At 40.5% G+C, this 20,605-nt stretch overlaps 1 protein-coding gene across 1 annotated transcript in view; it reads right to left on the bottom strand.

Annotated features, from left to right (window-relative positions):
- Positions 1–20,605, bottom strand: part of LOC143330370 (inactive dipeptidyl peptidase 10-like) — a 92,788-nt gene that overhangs the window by 35,346 nt on the left and 36,837 nt on the right. Inside the window, exons 2-3 of the mRNA XM_076746893.1 lie at positions 2,509–2,620; positions 1,727–1,822 (exon numbers count right to left, since the gene is read on the bottom strand). Coding sequence (XP_076603008.1) covers positions 1,727–1,822; positions 2,509–2,620 — 208 coding nt within the window. The remainder of the gene's footprint in view (positions 1–1,726; positions 1,823–2,508; positions 2,621–20,605) is intronic.

The raw sequence follows: 20,605 nt of genomic DNA, 5'->3' as shown, positions 1-20,605 counted from the left end.
ACTTTAACAGCCGTCCTGATGGCAGGTGTCTCTGTTGCTCTGATGGTCTGATTTAATTTAAGTTTAAATCAACATGTTGTCAAGGTAAAGAAATGCACATTCAACAGCCCCTTGTGAAATAAATTCATATAAACCTGTGAGGAGAGTGATTCTTGATGCTGGTATGTAAGACTGAACAAGTGTCACTTGTCATTTGCAGTCCCATAGAGTCAGTTAGTGACATACGGTTTCTCCAGAGAAGTAAAAGTTTTGCGGCATCAGACGACAACACACACAAGAACCAGCAGCACGGGCTTGTTATCGAGCTATTACAGAGGAACATTATAATTGTGTTTATAGCAGCAGCTTTCATATTTGTATTGAGCCTGTCATTATCATAGCCACACTGAAAGCTCCATTTGTTTGTCACTGACATGTGGCTTAGTGCTCTCAGAGAAGCTTTATGTACGAGCATAAAGCTGGGTTTACTTAGGTCCATACAATTTGCAAGGGCCGGTACATTGAGCTTTCTGGTCTCAGAGCTAAATTCATCAATATTACTACGTTTACAACGGAGACAGTGAGTATTATGAAAGATCCCACTAAGACCACCCAACTCTACGGAGAGCTTTAGCTTTGTTTTGTTTTGTTTATTTCTGCCAGTAAACTCTCATCAAGTTTGACTCCAGTCACAGCAGGCAGCTTCTTTCAGCCAAAAGAATGAACCACAGCAAACTACCTGCCCAGCACCAAACAGCAGACAAACAAAGTTAGTAATTAGCTGGTCAAAATATTGGAGCATTAGCCACCAAAGAGCCAGATCTTCCCTCAGGAGCTGGTGGAGGCCACAAACGGAGGTAGAAGGAGAGTGAACCTCAGGTGGACACAAACTCCACTCCAAATGAAGACCAACGTTGATCTACGTCTGCAGACGTTTATTTAGATTACTTGAGCTCTTCTATGAGCCAGCCAGCACTTGAGCAGGTAGATTTGCAAGGTCGTGCTTTCAGAAGTGGAAGGCTGAGCGTGACTGAGCCACAGCGGTCCTGTCAGAAGAAGGAAGGCTCAGACAGCTTGACAGCACCAGGACGAACAGCTGGACTGGATTCACCAGAGAGCCTTAAAAGAAGAGGACCATTCCATTCTGAAAAGTGGTAATTGACGTGTAATTCATGGTGTCTGCAGGAGGAGAGCCTCTTGGATTCTTAAGAGAAACGAAGAAAACAGATGGTGGCACAAACATCTCTCCCAGCATCCCTGAAGGGTTTCACTTCCAGTCGTTGACTGTGACCCACCGTGGGAACTCACTGGCTGAAGATGGTACTTTGTGTGACAGAGGCACATAAATGACATCATTTCATTGGTTAAATACTGCCAACAGCACACTGACATGTGTTTCTAAATGACAACACGCCGTCTGTAAGTGTCAGTGATCCTGAGTTCATTATTCCTGGACCTGAATTCCCGACTCTTGTTTATCAGCATCTCGTGATGTTTGTCTGAGCACACGTAGAAACTGAGCTTTGTCTTGAGGGGAAGGGAAGACTAAAGCAACAGAGTTATGCAAAAATACCCAGACTAAAACCTGTTTCTGCTAATCTGTATGCCAGATTAGAGCCACTCAGCAGTAAAATAAGTAATAATGGAGCTTCCTGTTCCTATGTCTTAATGTCTTACCGTAACAGGAACAGCAGTCTGACTAGCAGAAAGCTTTGACAGTTGTCTCATGAGTTTCTGACATGCTTACCACTGATCCACTTCGCGTCGGGATCGTGTATTTGGAAGTTTCTTTGAAAGAGGTCATCCAGTGTTAACTGTGAACCAAAGGGTTTGCCACCATCATCTACAGGGGAAAAAAAACACATTTAATATACTGTTGACAATTTATCAAGTGTCAAAACAAAACAAAAAAATGAACTTTCAGTGATTTACAACTTAATTGTAAATTCAGTTTTTCTGAATTTACAATTAAGTCTTAAAATGCAGCGAGAAAGGTTTAAGAAAAATCACACGTTTAATCAAATGTTCTTCTATAAATCACACAGAAGGAAAGTGTACAGGCACTGAGGGAACAGGTAAAGGGTAAGGTAATATTATTTAAAGCTACTGAATAATAAGTAGCCCTGCTTCATATGGACAAAGCATTTTTCATAAATGTCAAAAACTGACAATTTTTGCAGTAAATCCCTTCTCGATGTTGTCTTACACAGCTCCTCTCCACGTTTTTATTTCCCCATCATCATATTTTCTCTGGGTAAACAATTCAAACCTGGCTTGATTCACCTCAGACAGTGTCTCTGATTACCCGCTGAGTACTTTCAGTGCTGCTCTCAATGAACACAAATGCTAATTAGGCAGAACAAACGGAGGAGTTTGCGGCATACATGCAAACTGTGAAAGGATCCTGATGTGATATAGATTAAACTGATGCTGAGCACGAGAATAACAAGTTGAAAGTCTGCAAACGTACATTTTTCCATTTATTTTTCACAAACTCTGACGATCTGATGGATCCGTAGGGAGCCTCACCTTTCGACAGCAGAACAATGGACAGTCCGATAAGTGAGAGCACCACCAAAATAACCAGCAGGGAGATGGCAATGCCCTTCCAGTTTCTATCCGGTCCAATAGGTCCGATGTCCTGCACAAGACAAACAAATCACATCAATAATGATGCATCATGTAAATAATACCACAAAATAGCACGACACAGGGAAAGAAATGAGGGAAAATGATTTATATTATCTGTTGGTATTAAGCATCCTCTTTCCAGAAAGCTGTTGAAGTGTCCTTGAGCAAATCAGAGTACCTACATCCGTCTGTGCAGTAGTTGACTGAGCCTGTGCATAAATCCAAGGGGACAAAGCAGATTATGCAGATTAAAACGAATTGTGTGAGTTATGTAACGTACAAGATCAATAAAAAAGGCAGTCTGAGGTTATAATGGCCACACTGCACACCTGAATGAATATGATTGGATGTTCCAGCCCACACAGCTGTTAATGAGCCAGTGATTGTGAAGCAGCTGATGCCAATCAGTGGCGACAGACTTGAAGGCAGCCCAAACCCACTGGTACACTGCTGGCTGCTGCCAATTCATCCAACTCCTCCTCAGTAATCAACACAACATTCCTAAAGCCCAAGATGATGTAGGCTGACATTAGACGGTGTGTATGTTTTGTTGACACTGGCTTTACTTCCTCATTGATGTGCTACACACAAAGCCAACAATCCAGAGAAGCATTTCCAATATCCAGAAACATATTTACAAGGCCAGTCTGTCACAAACTGTTCGCCTGTTTCATGAGGGTGATCGAACACAGAAAAGACCATAAACCACTGTTTGGCCTTTAATGTTATATACCACGCTCCTGTATGCACACTTAACCTGCAGTATATATGCTTTCACATACCCATACACATGTATACTACTGTCTATACTGCATAACTGATATATATTCAGATTTATACTGCTGCTGTCCATACTGCACATATATGATCTATACTGTCTCATGTACACATTGTATTCATATGATACCTCCAGATATTCATTCTTGCCAGTACTTGTACCTGTACGGTATAAATCTGTATAAATCTTGGTGTACACATTTGTACCCCTTACTGTTTATTCTATACACACGTACACTACTTTACACTTATTCACACCATTTGCACTTGTGGTTAGATGCTGAACTGAATTTTGTTGTCGCAGTACCTGAAAATGAAGGTGAATCTAATCTAATCTAACCTAATGTGGGTTATGCCTGAACAAAGAACCTGTTGCTGTTGATATGACATGTTGTGATCATATGTTTCCCAGCATGGTCACTGAAGGGCTGTGTCCATCTTTTTGTTACGAGGATGGACAGATGGAACATAAAAGACCACGATGGAAGTAAATCTTTCACTTGACAATGTTTTACTCACTTGTATTTGTACTACTACATTTAACTTCTGTCCGATAAACAAGGATACTCCATGTTATCCTACACAGTGATGCTTAACCAGGACAGTAAAACACTGAACCTATCTGGAACTTGGCTTGATACAGCCTGAAATAAACAAATAAATAAATAAATAAACAAACAAAACCTCCATTTGTTCTTGGTTTTCACCGTAACTCAGTAAACTTGCTCCTTGGAACAAACCCAGAGAGTTGGGAGTCGTAGCTGTTCTTACTGTGCTGAACTTGATGAAAGCTTGATGAAAGAACAGAGCAATTCTCTGAAGACCAGGCCCATTTTTGGACGTATCACTCTTTGTCTTCCTGACATCAATTATGCAGCCTTATTTCATTTGCAGTGACAGAGCTGTGTTATAAATATATCTTGCTTACAGAGCCCCAAGCTACTGAAAACTCATCTGTGTATTTATGGATCTATTTGCTCTCCAAGTCTTTTAATTGGGAGGATGATTCAAAGATAAATATCTTGGAGCCTTGTCAATTCTACACCCCCCCTAGTTCTACTCAACAACTTTAGCCTTACGCCGAGTCCCTGTGGCTTCTCAGTAATAAAATTCTGGATCTCTCACAAGAGAAAGTAATTTTCCACAGTGGACACTTTTCCTCCAGTCTGGATTCAACATCATTTTACTTGTGCTGTCCCCATTTTCTCTGTTTTGTTTAGCCTCATTAACTAGACCAACCCTCACTGCATGTCAGGGAACATTATTTGCCTTTGTGGTTTCTTCATCAGATCATTATTCATAGACCTCCAATGATGCACTGTGCTGTCAGGCCGTTATGTTCCTGATAGTATACATTTACATATGCTGGAATTCAGTGAATCTTGTCGTCCCCTGAAGTGAAAATGTGCTGCTGTGTATTCAGTTTAACGATAATTGCAACTGCCATGACAGAAATCCATTGAACAGCTCTACCTAAAATGTAGAAGAGACAATTTCAAACCAATTCAGTTGACTTCAACTCAGTTTGATTAGATTCAAGTCAGAAAGTTTGTAAAAAGAGAACCTGCATGTAAACAATTAATAAGCAATAAATGAGTGCACCCTTTTGAGCACTAATTACAAAATTTCATGACATTCAGCACATATGGCTGAGCCACTGCACCGTTTTCATGTCCATCCTCAACACCGGCGTCACCCGAAGCTGCACCTCAGTCCACTCCTCTCCTCCCGTTTCACTACACTCCCACAGCTCAGACGATATAAGTGTGGGCCAGATATCCAATGAGAAGCAATCAGCCGACGTGGGAGGAGGTCCAGACTGTCTGCATGGTGTCAAGACGATGACCTGAACCTGAGGATCCCGAGGTGCAACAGACTCCTCCAAAAACTGCACTATTTAGAGTATTCTGACATACTGCTGTAGTCTGGTACTCCAGTTGCACCGCAGCAGACAGGAAGGACCTACAGCGGATAGTTGAAACGGCTCAGAGGATCATTGGCTCTGCACTCCACAACCACACGGACCAACAGGCTGAGAAACAGCTTTTTCCTCGGAGCCTTCGACAGGCAGCTGAACCCATAAGAAGCCCCGGCCTCAAGTGGAATACCTAACTGCTGCTGCTGCTAACGCAGTAAGTGCAGTAACACTGTCAATGCACGTATGATACTTTATTTCATTTTAAAGATGTATGTATGACTATTTACAAATTAGGATTATTTGATTTCTTGTTTCTTTTATATATTTATTTATGCTGCTGAGTGGATTGCTGCAAATCTAATTCTCATTGTGTTTAATTAATGGGATGTCAGTAAAGCCCTTGTCTGGCTGTCCGTCATGAACTGTTACTGGCCTGACCAATCAGTAGTGAAGATAATTCAACTGAGCACATCGGGGCAGAAGAACTAGCTTTAAACACAAATGACACATTATCAATCTTTTAAATAGTTATAGCGCGAGCTTAGCTTTACTTTGTCTGAGGGAAATATCTGGATCTTTAGCTCCTCAAAGCTCCATTAGCTAGTTGCTAAGTTTGTCTAAGGGCTGTTTGGTGTTGTTCAGGTGGAGTACAGTGACTTTATCAGCACTTTTTGCTGAAAACTGCTGTCAGGGGTGAGCTTGAACCACAACCGGTAGAGCTGCAAAACTGATGTAAAAAGTGAACCATAAAAGACAATAGAGGACTTCACGGCATCGAGAGGAACTGCAGTGTGAAAAACACAAACTCTGTTGGTCTTTAAGATGCCAAGTCATGGTTTATTGTTTGTCAGCACCGTGCGAGAGGGCTTCTTGTTTATGAAGCAACACCACCCAACAGATACCAAATACAATGACACGTATCTCACCTGCTAACCTGTCAACAGAGGCAAATTATTTCCCCACACATGCCATTTCTGTCTTTGCAACTGTTTTTTTTTGTGAGGTCGGTGTGATTTTACTTCTTGTCTAATGCACTCACCTGTCTGTAGCACTGTGACAGGTGCTGTTTTGAGGATGTGGTTGCAGAAAGTGAACTGCACAGTAAGCAGGACATGAAGTGTACTGTGTTCCAGTGCAGCTAGTCTCTCGTTATGTCCATCTGAATGTAAGCCTCCGTCTCCACTGTGTGCTCTTGGATTCTTTAAGGGAGGGACCAGCGTACAATATCCTGCAGCCGAACGCTTTGTCTAATCATTGGATTAGTTGGCAGATCAATACAATTCAACAGGAACATGCACAGTGTGTGTTCTGGATAACACCGATCACTGGAAAACACGAGAGGAGCCAGCTGGGAAACTTCAAACTGACTAAACTTCAAACAGAAGTTAACTTTGTGTAACTTCACACTGTCAAACAACTTGCATCAGAAACATGAAATGGCAGCTAGTTTTCGTCACACTGTGATTTCCTGTATGTCCTTCAGGCCGAGAGCTTGAAAGCTGCTCGTTTCCAAGGCTCCTGCTCTTTTTCCAGCAGCGACAGAGCTCACTGTGTTTGAGGCCGGTTAACCCTTCTCGACCAGAAACAGGACTGCTGGCGATTCAGCACATGTGCAATACACGAAACCTACACAATTCTCTTAAAAACACAAGATTGGAAAATTGTTTCTGTGGTTGTTCTTGGATATTTAGTTGTAGCAGTGAGGTGATTATCTGCACTCCTCTTATTCACTGTGTAGTCTGATGGAGCCTCTATCCTTCATGGCCAGTTAAGCAAATTGTTTAATTGCCTTCGTCATTTTCATGTACAGATTTACACTCAGCAGGTACAGCTGAAATGATTATCCAGTTATATTACAATACGAGCAACTCCAAATCTGGGCTATAGCTACAGCTGTTTCATGGTCGTGTTGATGAGGGTTTGGTGTTTTCATTAAATATGGTCGCCTTAAAGGTATAAAGCTTTTGACCACTTGCACTGTTATGAAGCCATGTTTTTAAGAGTGGGTCCCTACTTGTATTGTGCACCTATGGACGCACATGCCCAAACAGACAGGCGATATCTGCATTAATGCTGCTGGCTTCACACTATTACTGATCAACACTAGGTGGCGTTAAGGTGCTAAGAAGTATAGCAATGAGCCAACAAAGGCAGCAAAGATGAAAACTGCCTGCAAGTAAATATGGATAGCTTAGAACGGTTAGAAATATTTTTTATGTTTGACAGACTTCAAGGATGAGCACAATGAATGTTGGTGAGTTGTTCACGAGTGAATGAAAGAATGAAAGAATGTAAACATTGTTTGTTAACAAGAAAACTCTACACAGGACCTTTAAGGTGCACACAGACACAGGATTTCTCCTTGAAAACCAGAGCGCCTGTTGGCATGAATTCCTTGGACATACCAGGATTCCTCACACTGGACAGTTTCAATAGACCTAAATGCTTGTTCTTCATCTTTATTAGTTTGCCATTTGACCGCTGAAATGTACCCATTGATCAGCTGCCAAATTTGATAAACTCATCTGTGTCCAGTCACTGCCTCGTTCTTCCTAATTCTTTGCAGTTCCATGCAAAACTCTGAAACCAGGTATCTGACTATGGTGCGTAATCAGTTCTATTCATATGGCACATATTTTGTGTTTCCGCACACTTTGTGTTTTCAGTCATTATTAACCTCGGACCTTTGTGCTAGTCTGACAGTTTGCAGTTTGGATAGTACTCAGACACATCAGCGTCGGCAGTATTTATCACTATCATACTCCATCACCCAGGGGAGCAGTACGAATCCTCTCTGCTCAGACTCTCTTTTCACCACATCTCCGATGGGGAAAATGGCTTTTTCCACATTGTGTGACTGTTACCTACTGAATGTTCTGTGTCGACAAATAGAGACAAAGGGTCATTTGGGGCAAAGCGCCACCTGCTGGGTTCTGGTTTTAGTGGCACTGAGTAACTTAGAAATTCATCTAATTCTGGATTAATGCATGTTAAACAAATCCTTGGTTTCTGTTATTTACCATTATTTAAGGTCAGTGGCTGGACAGAATATTTTCATTTTATGCTTGGTTGAGAAGCTGCTATGTGTCGCCCCACGCTCCCAATGACAACTGATGGAAGTCAACCTGGTCAAGAGCAGGCTTTCAGGATCTCAGGTGCCTTTCTGAGGGGATTACAAAACACGAAAGCAGCAGGAGTCCTTTAGGCAACGCTGGGCTTATTCAGCAGTGCAAACAAAGCTACCCAAACTAAAACATTTAAAGAGTAAAATTGAGGAGAACAAGTTTATGCTCAGTCAAACGTTCACCTGTGTTAAACTGTGTGGAAAATGTAAAATGGCACATTATGTCGAATTGTAAAATTCTTTCATTTTCTGTTTTTACATCTATCCAAAGTAGCTGCTCACCTAAAAATGCTACTGATGATGGAGATGGTTACACGCGTTGTGTGTACAAATGCATAACTCTAATCATGACGTAAAAAAGTCAATTAATTAATTGGCTTTTTGGATTTTCATTTAGAGCAGAGGAACCCAGTCAGTCAGCCACATACCTCTCAAATGACTCCACTTTCAGATGCATTCCTATGCAACAACAACGTTTCAAGGTAACTTGCTTTCAATGAAAGCGAGGGTAAAAAGCTTTAAGTGCAAATGTCGCCAAATTCAGACAGAAGTTGTATAAAACACATTATGTTTGGTTTAGCAAAAATCCCTTTAAGGCTTGGGAACATCTTTAACATGTAAAACGGCTACATATAAAGTCATAACATTCAGTACTCGAACAAAGCAGGCAGATGTGCTACAGAAGGGAAAAAGCTGCAAAGTGCCTTGAAAAATTGCTGGATTAAAAGCAAGGCCATGAAGTCGTCGTTTTCTGTGAGCTTTAAAATGAGTTTCGTTTGGGTCAGTCTCAGATGGTCAGCACTGGTGCAGGGTTTGAGCATCCGACTGCATACAGCAGCTCTCCACTATATACAGCTCTAATGTGTGTCTGATGCACGGCTGAGCCAACCAATCAGAGGGATCAGTCTACTGAGCAGAACTGTAAGGATCGAAAATAATTCTTTACAATTTCAAGTCTTATCTAAATTAGGGGGATTTCAAATTCGGACACTTTGGATCCTCTGCAGACAAAATCAATACAGCTGTGTCGCCCTCCTCATCATGTTCTGAGTTTCTCAACTACAGTTTCAATAATTTAGGGGCTTTGGGGGACATGAAATAAGTATAATGTTGCCATGGTGTCCATGAGTTATGCTGTGGACTGCAACTTCACCTCCATTCTTTTAGTCCCTATCTGTTTACATTTTTCTTTTTTAGCTGTTCTCATCTCCTGTTTGAGATATACAAACTACAATAACTAACTTCCTGTTGTTTTAGAACACAGACATGCACCTGTCAGTTTCACATAAATACAAATAGCTGGCTTCACTGCAGCTGCTTTTGACCCCGTAACTGTTGCAAGAGTCCAAGTCATCCCCAAATCCGTCTTCTGGTGATGCAAACTCAGGCCAGCTGTACTTAGAAAGACACACTAAAGATACACAATCGTTGTCTTCACCTACAAACCATTAAACTATAGTTAGGTTTTGCAGCAGGAAGAGAAAATGGACGATGATAAAAAGAAACTTACTAACCTTACTAGACACTAGTCTGTGTGTATACAGGCTTGTCATTTGGTATGAATGCATACAATACAATTAATTTTCCATTACTCATTCAATAATGTTGTAAATCAAGGCACGACACTACAGATGAACAGAGTAAAGAAATGAACCAATAGATATCAGCAGGAAACTTCCTCAGCTGATTACTTACATTAAGACAATTATTTCTTGCATGACAAATCCTCTGAGCTTTTATGTTTGAATATGCAAATGACTCATTATATAATTTAATAGACATAATTAATTAGCATACATTTCCAGAATAGGTTCAAAATTCTTTTATCACTCGATATATCAGTCTGTGAACAGCCATTAAAAGTCCATTTTCACCACATTTTTAGGAATAAAAAAATTAGTGAGAGAGAAGATATGTTGTGGAAGCAAAATAACCCAAAATCTCCAAATTGACTTTGACGTTTCCACCTGTAGTGAGGTGAGTTTTTTCACCAAAAATATGACCTGGGACCAAATCCAGCCGAAGTGGTCTTGAATGCTCTTGCCCGAGTGGTTTTGGACTTATTTAACCTGACTGAATTTAGCATGCTCATCTGTTGACAATGACAAGCTAAAGAAATGGAGTGCATGCTGTGTCTCAATTCAGTATTTTACTGAGCTCTTTGGCAGATGGGAACAAATTTACATGATGAATTGGCAGAGTGAAATATTCTAATAAATATCCCAAAGGCTGAATTTGAGAGATAATATATCACCTAGCTTTGAGTGTGGAGCCTGGACCACTTGACATTTCTGTCATATAAAAGCAGGGAGGAAAGCTTTGCTTCAGCGGTTATTCAGGACACTGAATATTAAGAGAAAGCACGAGTAGGAGATGTCCTTTGGTTGCATAAAAAGGCTTGCAAGGTTGGTCTATGAACGTTGTAATCTCTGCAAACAAACCTAAGGAGATAAAGCAGTCTGGTACAGATGGAGCAACAATGGATTCATTACTCATCTTCGACAGAAACTGAGTCATCTTATGCAAACAGGTGTCGGACCAATATGACGCTCCAAATCTGAAGCTGCCGTATTATTCAATCTAAATACACTTGAGTAAATTCTGAAAAGTCATAGGATGCTACCACTGTTACATACTGACACATCCTTAGGAGGGTAGGTGCAACAGACTTATCGACATGAGCTTTAGTACATGAGTGCACAGCTCAGGCAACACTGTTCAAGGTGAAATCACAGTTCCTCCTATCTTTACACCAAAGTTTGCCACATGTTTAATCACAGCTGGTCACATAAAGTGGTGGCCAGCACTGTGTGAAGCACTCACACGTCACAGGGTTCTCCAGGAGGCAGGTGAAGGCACTGACTGCTACCTGCTAACTCATCACAAGCAGCAGAAAGGGCCTGTGTCCTCACACCTGGATCTTATTCCTCTGCTGTGGACCGTGATGCTGTCCAATGATTCAAACACCTGAACCAGTCACACTGCTGCACTGGATGACACGCTCCCTCACTATCATGAACACACACGCTGTAGTTTATTTTGGCCCACACTCCTACACACACCACGCTGCTGCCTGAAATACATCAAATGTGCATTGAATGTGAATCAATCCGCTTATAAAAATAGTCCAAAAATGCTTCTGTTAATGATTACTTTTTATTCTTTTTCTACATTATACACAAGCCAGCTCAGCCTCTTGTGGACAAAATCATGAATGTGATCAACTTTGTCAGACGAACATCAAGCAAGTTGATGTTTGTATTTTTGGCCAAAACCTTCGGTCACTTGAATGCTCTTTATTTTCAGCTGCAGGAAAAGAGAAAGCGGTGGTGGATACGGTGGGGAAACTGGAGGCCTTTTGTAAGAAACTTGAACTGTTCCCAGCAGATGTGGCATGTGGACGACCCCCTACGCTTCAGTGCGCTGCAAGCAGCCAGGCTTAGAATAAATGGTAGAGTGGCCTCGTTTGGCATGCCTCTGTTTACGCAGACATTGAACGTTATTATAAACTGCATTTCATTGTCTCTGTGTTGCACTCTAACAATGACAATAAAGTTGAATCTAATCTAATCTAAAATTATTAGATGATGAGCAGCCATATTTATCAGAAATTACATAAGACTTAGACGTAGTCGTATAGTTATCAGCTGCAGGTATATGACAAATCATGTACAAACTATAAAAAGAAAAACTGTTGCTTTCATCTGGGGGCCAATTATTTCTGCTTAAGGGCTGGATTTTCCCCACGAGCCAGTATTTGCCGACCGCTGCTGTACATGATGCATTATATTAATAAAAGAACACTGAGGGTCACAGCTTCTACTTCAGGTGTGAACCTCAGCCTTTCCCACCTCTCTTAAATTATCCAAAACATTTTCTTGTAGTGCAAATAAATAAAATAAATATTAGAGTAACGTGTGATTTTTTACTGAGGCTGGATAACAAGTGCAAACTCTCAGGGGTTTTCTTCAGCATGATATAGTATATCTGAGTTATTTTAACACAGAGTGGAGCCACAGAGGCAGCAGATACAGGAGGCTGGAGGAATGCATCACATTAGCACTGCAGGCTCTGAGCATGGCTGAAGTGCTGCTCGCTCTATGTTTCTGAGTGCGTTATCAAGCAGGAGCAGCTTGCCTGGTTCGTAAAGTGGTGGCTTCTGTGTGTGTGTGTGTGTGTGTGTGTGTGTGTGTGGAGGACCATATGAGAAGTAGGGCGAGCAGTTGAAGTGCAGGACAGTAATACAACATTGAAAACTGTTTTCCATCACACTTCATCCGGTCTGACCTCACCAGAAAAACGACCGTACAGGTCGTCAGTGTAAGGAGGATGATATGACTTATATTTCCGTTAATTGCGAGGCGGCGACCCCTAGTGACCGTAGTAATTACAACGGGAGTAAAGGAGGAGGCTGCTTGGTCAAACAAACATGGGACTTCTACCGAGGAGACCTCTGTTAGTGTCCTGTGTGAAACTGAAAGTCAACGCTGACTTATCTTAACCCACGTTAAGTACTTAAGGAGCATTTTTAATTGCGTATCATCATCATTTATCACATAAATAAGTACGTAAGTAGTAGATTTGGTGCCTACACCGAAGCAAAATGACTGTTTCACGACATTCACCACGAGATGTCGTCAGATATGTCATTTTGAGAGTCACTGGCAATAAACATATTCTCTCCCACTACGGTGGCGGGTGTTCAGAGTTCCTTTAAATCCACTTAATCTTAATTCAAGCAAGCTAACAATTAAAGCACCAAACTTACTGCAGTTTACTGTGAAAAAAGAATAGAGAGGAATGACCAAGTGGGTTGGATAAGCTGTTATTTCAGTGGGTCAGATACATGTTCCATCCTCTCCTGCTCACCTCACTTTCAGGTTTTATCTATGAGCTCGTCACCTTCTCAGCCAACAAAAAGTATGAATCTCATTGAAATCTTTTCGGTTTAATTATTTCTAACTTTTCTTACAAGTGTTGCTGAGCCCAAATTGATTCAACAGGGGATTCAAAACTAGACTCAAGTTTTGGTAAAATGACACTGAACCCCAGGTCTCATCAGGAGTAATATCACACCAAAGCACACCTGGAAATTTGGCTTTTAAATGTTATGCAGTTTATTTTAGAGTTTAGGACTCAAAACACAAAATGTAGGAATCAGACTGAACTTTGGAAGAATGACCAGCGATGGAATGTAACTAAAGACATTTACTTTACTTGAGTATAAGTTTGAGGTACTTTACTTGAGTATTTTCATTTAGTACCACTGAATACTTCATACTCCATGACAATTGACAGGTAATTATTTTACTTTTTTTTCCACTGCAGTTATTTGACAGCTGTGGTTCCTTGTTACTTCCCAGATATTTTTCACACAAAGCAGATGATGAGAATATAATACACATTTCTTGTACCTCAAATGAGATGTTTTTGACGTGATCTCCACCTTTATCTGTAACAACAGTCTTTGCCTTGATCAATAACTGACAGTGACCATCGTCAGTGCTCTCCAGGCATTAACAGTCCAGGACATTTAGGAAAGAAAACTGTCAGCCAGATTTAATGAATTAATCTGAGGAGTTATAACAAAGTGAGTTTTCATGCACAGGCAGGTTCTGCAGACTCATTTGCAGAGGTGAGCGGAGCCAAATTGAGGTCACGAAAAAGGTAGTGATGTTATCAGCCAATTCATCTCCTTTCAATGAGCTTTTTAATTAAAAGAAAGAAAAGTCAGTTAAAGGTAGTCTTTCCATGCTGGATACTTGCTGAAGCAGGAAAGGACTGCCGTTTCAGTGAAAAGCAATCAATGGATTTATCTGCAGTATTACAATTAGCACAATTTACTTTATGAAAATAAAGTCGGCCAGACATCTTATCAGTAAGATAGGCAGTTCCATTTATATATTACTTCCTGATTCCTCTTCTTAACTCTGTACAGATTTGGCACAGTGTGCCATAACATCATCCTAACATCATTTCTGTAAGATTTGGGTTGTTTTTATTCAGAATTTGCTCCACATGATCGCATGGCTTACAGCATCCTTGAGTATGCTCACTTTTATTTAGCATTACAGACAATATTCTTCCCCAACCTAAACCAGAACAGAAGGTTTGGATGTGTTTTGATAAATATATTTTGGGGAACAATGCATACTATACAAACCAAATCTTTTTTTTTTTTTAAACATAGCATGGCATTCTTCCAGCATCTAAATGTGTTCAAGTTCCTTCAGCTGAAACTGTCATATGTCCTGCAACACTTCCATCAAACCACGAGTTAATTTAAAATATCTTTATCAGAGGAGTTAGCCTTCAGTGTTAGCTTTACAATAGCTTTATCAGAGGAGTTAGCCTTCAGTGTTAGCTTTAAAATATCTTTATCAGAGGAGTTAGCGTTCAGTGTTAGCTTTAAAATATGTTTATCAGAGGAGTTAGCCTTCAGTGTTAGCTTTAAAATATCTTTATCAGAGGAGTTAGCGTTCAGTGTTAGCTTTAAAATATGTTTATCAGAGGAGTTAGCCTTCAGTGTTAGCTTTACAATAGCTTTATCAGAGGAGTTAGCCTTCAGTGTTAGCTTTAAAATATCTTTATCAGAGGAGTTAGCGTTCAGTGTTAGCTTTAAAATATCTTTATCAGAGGAGTTAGCCTTCAGTGTTAGCTTTACAATAGCTTTATCAGAGGAGTTAGCGTTCAATGTTAGCTTTAAAATATCTTTATCAGAGGAGTTAGCATTCAGTGTTAGCTTTAAAATATCTTTATCAGAGGAGTTAGCGTTCAGTGTTAGCTTTACATTAGCTTTCTCAGAGGAGTTAGCCTTCAGCTTTATCAGGGGCCCGAAATGGATAGGAAACAGACAGAAGGAGAGGTAGCAGGAGACATTGTCAAAGTAATCAATGATGAAATCCATTGCCATCTATTTCTGTAGTTGATTTTAATCAATTTAATCAATTAATTCTTTCAGCCTAGTCAGAACTAAGTGGTTAATAAATCTTACATGTGATTCATTGAGATATACACTGTCAACATATTGTACAAGTGAATGATAATGTGTACCTGCACAACATTTTGAGTTAAGCTGCTCTCATGTCCCCCAGCTCCTCTGACGAGCTCCCTGTGGAGTTTGTTTACTAGGAGAACATACTGATGCTCTGGAATGAGGTGTTAATGTCCTTGCTCCAGATGTTGGAGAGTCATTATTACCATTGAGACATTCGGGTCTTGACTTTGAAAATGTCACCTAGGGCAGACACTCAATTTATCAAGCTTGGCAACAGCAGAAGTGTCATTTTAACCTTGAGCAATGACCAGATAAACCAGCATGCAACATTTTAGTCCTTGAAATCAGTGTTCAGGCATTTTGGGGATGTATTCCGGGAAAGGTCTTCTACAATCAGATGAAAGCTTAAAAAAGAGGATATGGTCAGTGAATACTGATGATGAGGTATCAAAATGTTTCTGTCCTCGAACTGCGTTGATCTTCTCTGACATGTGATTACAGAACGCCGACTTGGTTCAATTCAGACAAGCCTTCAAAGGCCCAGGAACGCTGAATCAAAAAGTCCTTATGGGTCATTTTGGAAAGCTATGACAAACTACCTGTTCTGTCGTTAAGGGATGGGGATTATTGTATCAGAGTTACGTCTGACTCGGTTTCAAAATACACTTAGAAATACATTTATTTTTTACAAGAGACGAGGTGGACCTTTTGTTAAAGTCCTCGTGTTGACTGCTTTTCCCAAGATGAAGAATAAATTGCCATTTAACCTGAATTTATACTCTCTTGACCAAGACAGCATTGATAAAAACATGGGAGGTAGAGGTGAACTCGATCAACGACATGGGAAAATATGATGCTTAAGTCAAGAAACCTTTCCTTTGGAATGGGTTAATTGAGTGTCAATATCACATACTCCATAGACTCCAAAGAACATCACAGTTTCTCAACAAGAACAGGTCCAACATCTCGGGGTGAGGAGACCTTCTTCTTCTTCTTTGGTGGTGCTTGTGTCCGTTTATTAAAAGAAATGAGGCGAATACGAAAGGTTTTATTTGTTTGGGCTTTGCACTGAAGGCTCAGACTTTAATCCTGGACAGTACATTCTGATAAAAAGGTGTTTTTATTATTTCTTTAAGCCACTGGAGTAAAAGGCACCAAGTGTATTTGGTTCAATATCAAAGACGTCCTACAATACTATTCACGCTTAAGGGCTGAAGCCAGAAATCGTTTGGCCCTTTGGCTTTTAGAAATGTCTTCAGTGATTCATAAAGAAAGTTGCAGACTGTTTTTCTGCTGATCTGCTGGTCGACTCAGTGTCTCAGCTCTAATTTTCTTTAGGAACTCATTTATCATGACGGACTAATGCTCCAACACTGCACAATCATCACTGGTTTTCTTTTTCTTTCATACTGTTGTTAATGATGTGTGCAGGGCAGTTTTGATATTGACGCTGTCATAAACAGTAGTGGTAGCAGCAGACTCATACTTTTCAAAGCTCCCTTAAAGGGGATTTGGCATTAAAAAGATATTGACATCTTTGAGGAATGAGGACACTGACTATTATGAGGAAGCAATATAACTGCTGTGTTTGGAAAAGCAGCGACTGGTGACTATTTTTCCAGGAAAAACATTAATGCAGTTCCCTTTCATCTCCTCACCAAACAACACTGGACTAATAAGCAAACGGCTTCTTTTTCCAGCTTTAATACTACCTTTCAACAGTGTGACAGCACTAAATTTCTGTCAAAACAAACTGCATTCCACAAACATAATAATGAGGCTGTTACCATATTGTCCACTGGTGTGTTTACTGACATATATTCTCTTTCTGTCCTCGCCATCTGCTGTCATGAGAGGCATTATGCGGAGGTGGACCTTTTGCAGAGTGGCACGCAGACAAGATAGGATGCTGTATCTGACAGGGAGGAAAACGATGCACCGCCACCTCGCCATGCGGCACATCTCATTACCCTGGCCACCCTGTCGACAGCGGGATCATAATTAATCTTCATTGAGCCACTGGGCTGTCTGCCTGACAGGCTAAATGATTGGGGCGGTCGAAAGGGTGGATAACAATGTCCTCCAACGTGGCGTTAAAGTGGGATTCAATGGAGTTTAATAGCATGTTGAGGAAACACAGCTAGTCATGGCTTACAATGACTGCTGACTCTTAAAGGAGGTAAAGAGCAGAGTAACAACTGGGGGCTCAGTCACTTAGTCCCATGGGCATTACATAAGTATGAAAGTATTAACTGTGCTGCGGTGACATGCAGTAGATCAGCACCATGGTAGAGTAATTTACTCACTACTGCTGAGGTGTTGAGAAGTTTCTGTACCTCAAAATAAAAAAAAAAGAAAGTATTAGCATGGCAACCCACTCGCTTGATTTAAATATCAACTCATTTATACCAGCCTCAGTCTCCCCAGATTCAGGGATTTGTTTACATCCTGACAGTAGCCAGAGGGTGATCAATTCACCAAATCGATTGTAACTCCTTTTGAGCTCATCAGTTTATTGCGCTGCAAAACAGCCTGGAGAAAAACAACTTATTCCAGCAGTAATGGCATGCATGTATGCGTATAATGTGATTTCTGCACAACTCATATCCAGTGTTGCTGTCAGACTGTTTGACAGACCGTCAATGGGAGGTTTGAACTACAGTCTGTCTAAAGTAAAAATCTGTGAAGCAAACGAACAGAAGTACGCAGTCTTCAGCTCATATATAAACAGTGTGTACAAACCTTGTTCCGTGTCATTAACTGCAGTCAAAGATGGACGTCCCAGAACACTACATAACCTGCCTTTAATGTAATCATAATCATGGGCTCAGAAAGTCTGATTTGTTGGCCTGATCCTCTATACAATCAAAGGGGCTTTTATTATGATGCCTGATTCATTCCTCAATGTACATTTTTCTTCGTTCTTCACCTTTCTGAACAGTATGATTAACAAAATGATCTTAAATGAAAGGGCCACTTTTTAGTAGAGCTCTCAAGTGATTAAAACATGAATCTAATTAATTACGTGCTTTGTGATTAATCAATTTTAACTGCTCGCACATATAATCTGTCACAGGTGGACTTACGCAGCCAGCCTCTGAACACCTGTTGGAGTGTGACGAGACTGGTCGCTCATGGCGGCCTTAGAGGCTGCGCTGGGTCTGACCTCTGAGCTCGCTGCTACGCGCTCTGTGCTGATATTTCATGCTTGAAATACTCTGGTACGTAAATTCCTTCCTAGGACAGAGCTCCTATCAACAGCTCCATCTGGCTGTTTTTTTAATTGATTTTTCTATTCACTGGGCCAAGCAACGTTTTGTCATCTGTTTACAAAGCTACTGCGGATGGTTGTACGTTCAGTGATTTAAGGTGTCAAGCGGCGTCATAGATTGTGATTATTTTTTTACAGTTGAAATGAACACATTGTTTTGACAACCCTACCTTTTAGCTTTCTGAAGCTTTTAACCTCATCTCTGTGATTGACAGTTTGACAGTTCAGAGCATCTACACACCCACCACCTGCATTAAATTCATGTAACAGATACAAGAAGCTAATGTTTTGCTCTTAAGACTCATGTGTTATTCCATCATCTGTAATGTGAAAACTCATGTCACTGTGTTGGTATGAATCTGGGGATTATTCGATGTGATTCAGTGTAATTCTCGGGTTCATCACTGAAGTGTATGCTGTCAGTGAGAAGCAGGGTGACAGCAGTCTAACAAATGGATCCAACATGGGTTGAATTTGCATTGCGCAGACCTGCATCACGTCTGAAAGAGGTAAAGATGAGGTCTGACTCGGGGGCTTCCAATCATTTGAATCATCAACATTTCTGGGACAGCCCTAATTATGTCACATTCAGCTCTGCTGATTTATAAAAGTGTGTCAGGCTACACAGGAACGTAAGCATGCATACTGTGCACATATTGTTTGTCATGTCCCTTCTTTATAAATACCAATTCCTGTTTGTAATGTGGTGTGTGAATTCCTGATTTGAAATACAGGACTTGACTTAGGTCATGAACACAACTCAGATATGGTAGTAATGGTTTGTTTGCTCCCGGAGGAACTCAAGGTAACCTTATCTCTGTTTAATAAAGGGCAACTCGCAGGCTGGCTTTTTTCTTTAGGTTGGATTTGATGCATGCCAGTTACATTCCTCCTCTTCTTAGTTACACTCGAACGTACTTAAACCTCACAGTGATGCTACTTTGCAGTCTTTGGCGAGATGCGGCTTTGTCCTCTGGGAGCACAACAATTAGCCCATGCTTAAAAGCATATTAAGGTCTATCCACAAGCAAGGAAAACAATCAATTGAAGAAGTGGAAAATCAGACCTGAAGCTGTTTAACATGCTTCATTAAATCCAAAGAGAAAATGCTGGCATGTTCCCAGAGATGCTATTAACTAGAATTCATACACAACCATGTTTTGTTATGTTCCTGCTTTGGACAAAATGTGAAAAATAAACATGACTACACTTTCAAACACCGGCAAATAGACTGAACTCATTAAGTATTCTGTGGGTCACTGGCACATGCATCTAGAAGAGTAAGTACTATGATGAGGAAAACCACTTAAAAGGCTGCAAAATAATCCATCCTGCACTCAGAAACTGCCCATGGGTCAAGGTACATTTTAATATTCGTTTGCCAGTAATTAATATACTTATATTTCATGTTGTAATACCCTCTGTGGAATAAATAAAGAGGTTTGAATTTAATGCTAACATTCTGCCATTCAAAAGAGGGGGAGTATTTGTAATCAGTTTCACATAACTGCATCGTACTCAGGCAAGTCCATTTAAGCACACTGCCTTTGTTAACTTATCCAGTGAATGAGTTACGTCTCCATGAATCTGTACTGCAGTGACAAATCATCAAACACTAAACATTTCTCTCCAGAAATGACTCAACCTATTGATCCATCACTCCAGCACAATCCCTCTGCCTCTTTGCTTCTCCAAACGTCAAATTACCTACATTACTTATCATATTATCTATCTGAACGGTGACAAATAATGCTCTGCTGGAGCTTTCTACATTTTAATCAGCAGGTACTCACACAGGTCAATCAGCGGTACACCAATGGCAAACTGAAGTTATCTGTGTAAAGCAAATGGCACCTGAACACATCACTGCATTTCCTCTTAGGTAAACAGTTAGTTGCTCATTATACA

This window comes from Chaetodon auriga, chromosome 13 (genome assembly GCF_051107435.1).
Source record: "Chaetodon auriga isolate fChaAug3 chromosome 13, fChaAug3.hap1, whole genome shotgun sequence".
Classification (NCBI taxonomy): Eukaryota; Metazoa; Chordata; class Actinopteri; order Chaetodontiformes; family Chaetodontidae; genus Chaetodon; species Chaetodon auriga.
This window is presented reverse-complemented; position numbering and strand designations above follow the sequence as displayed.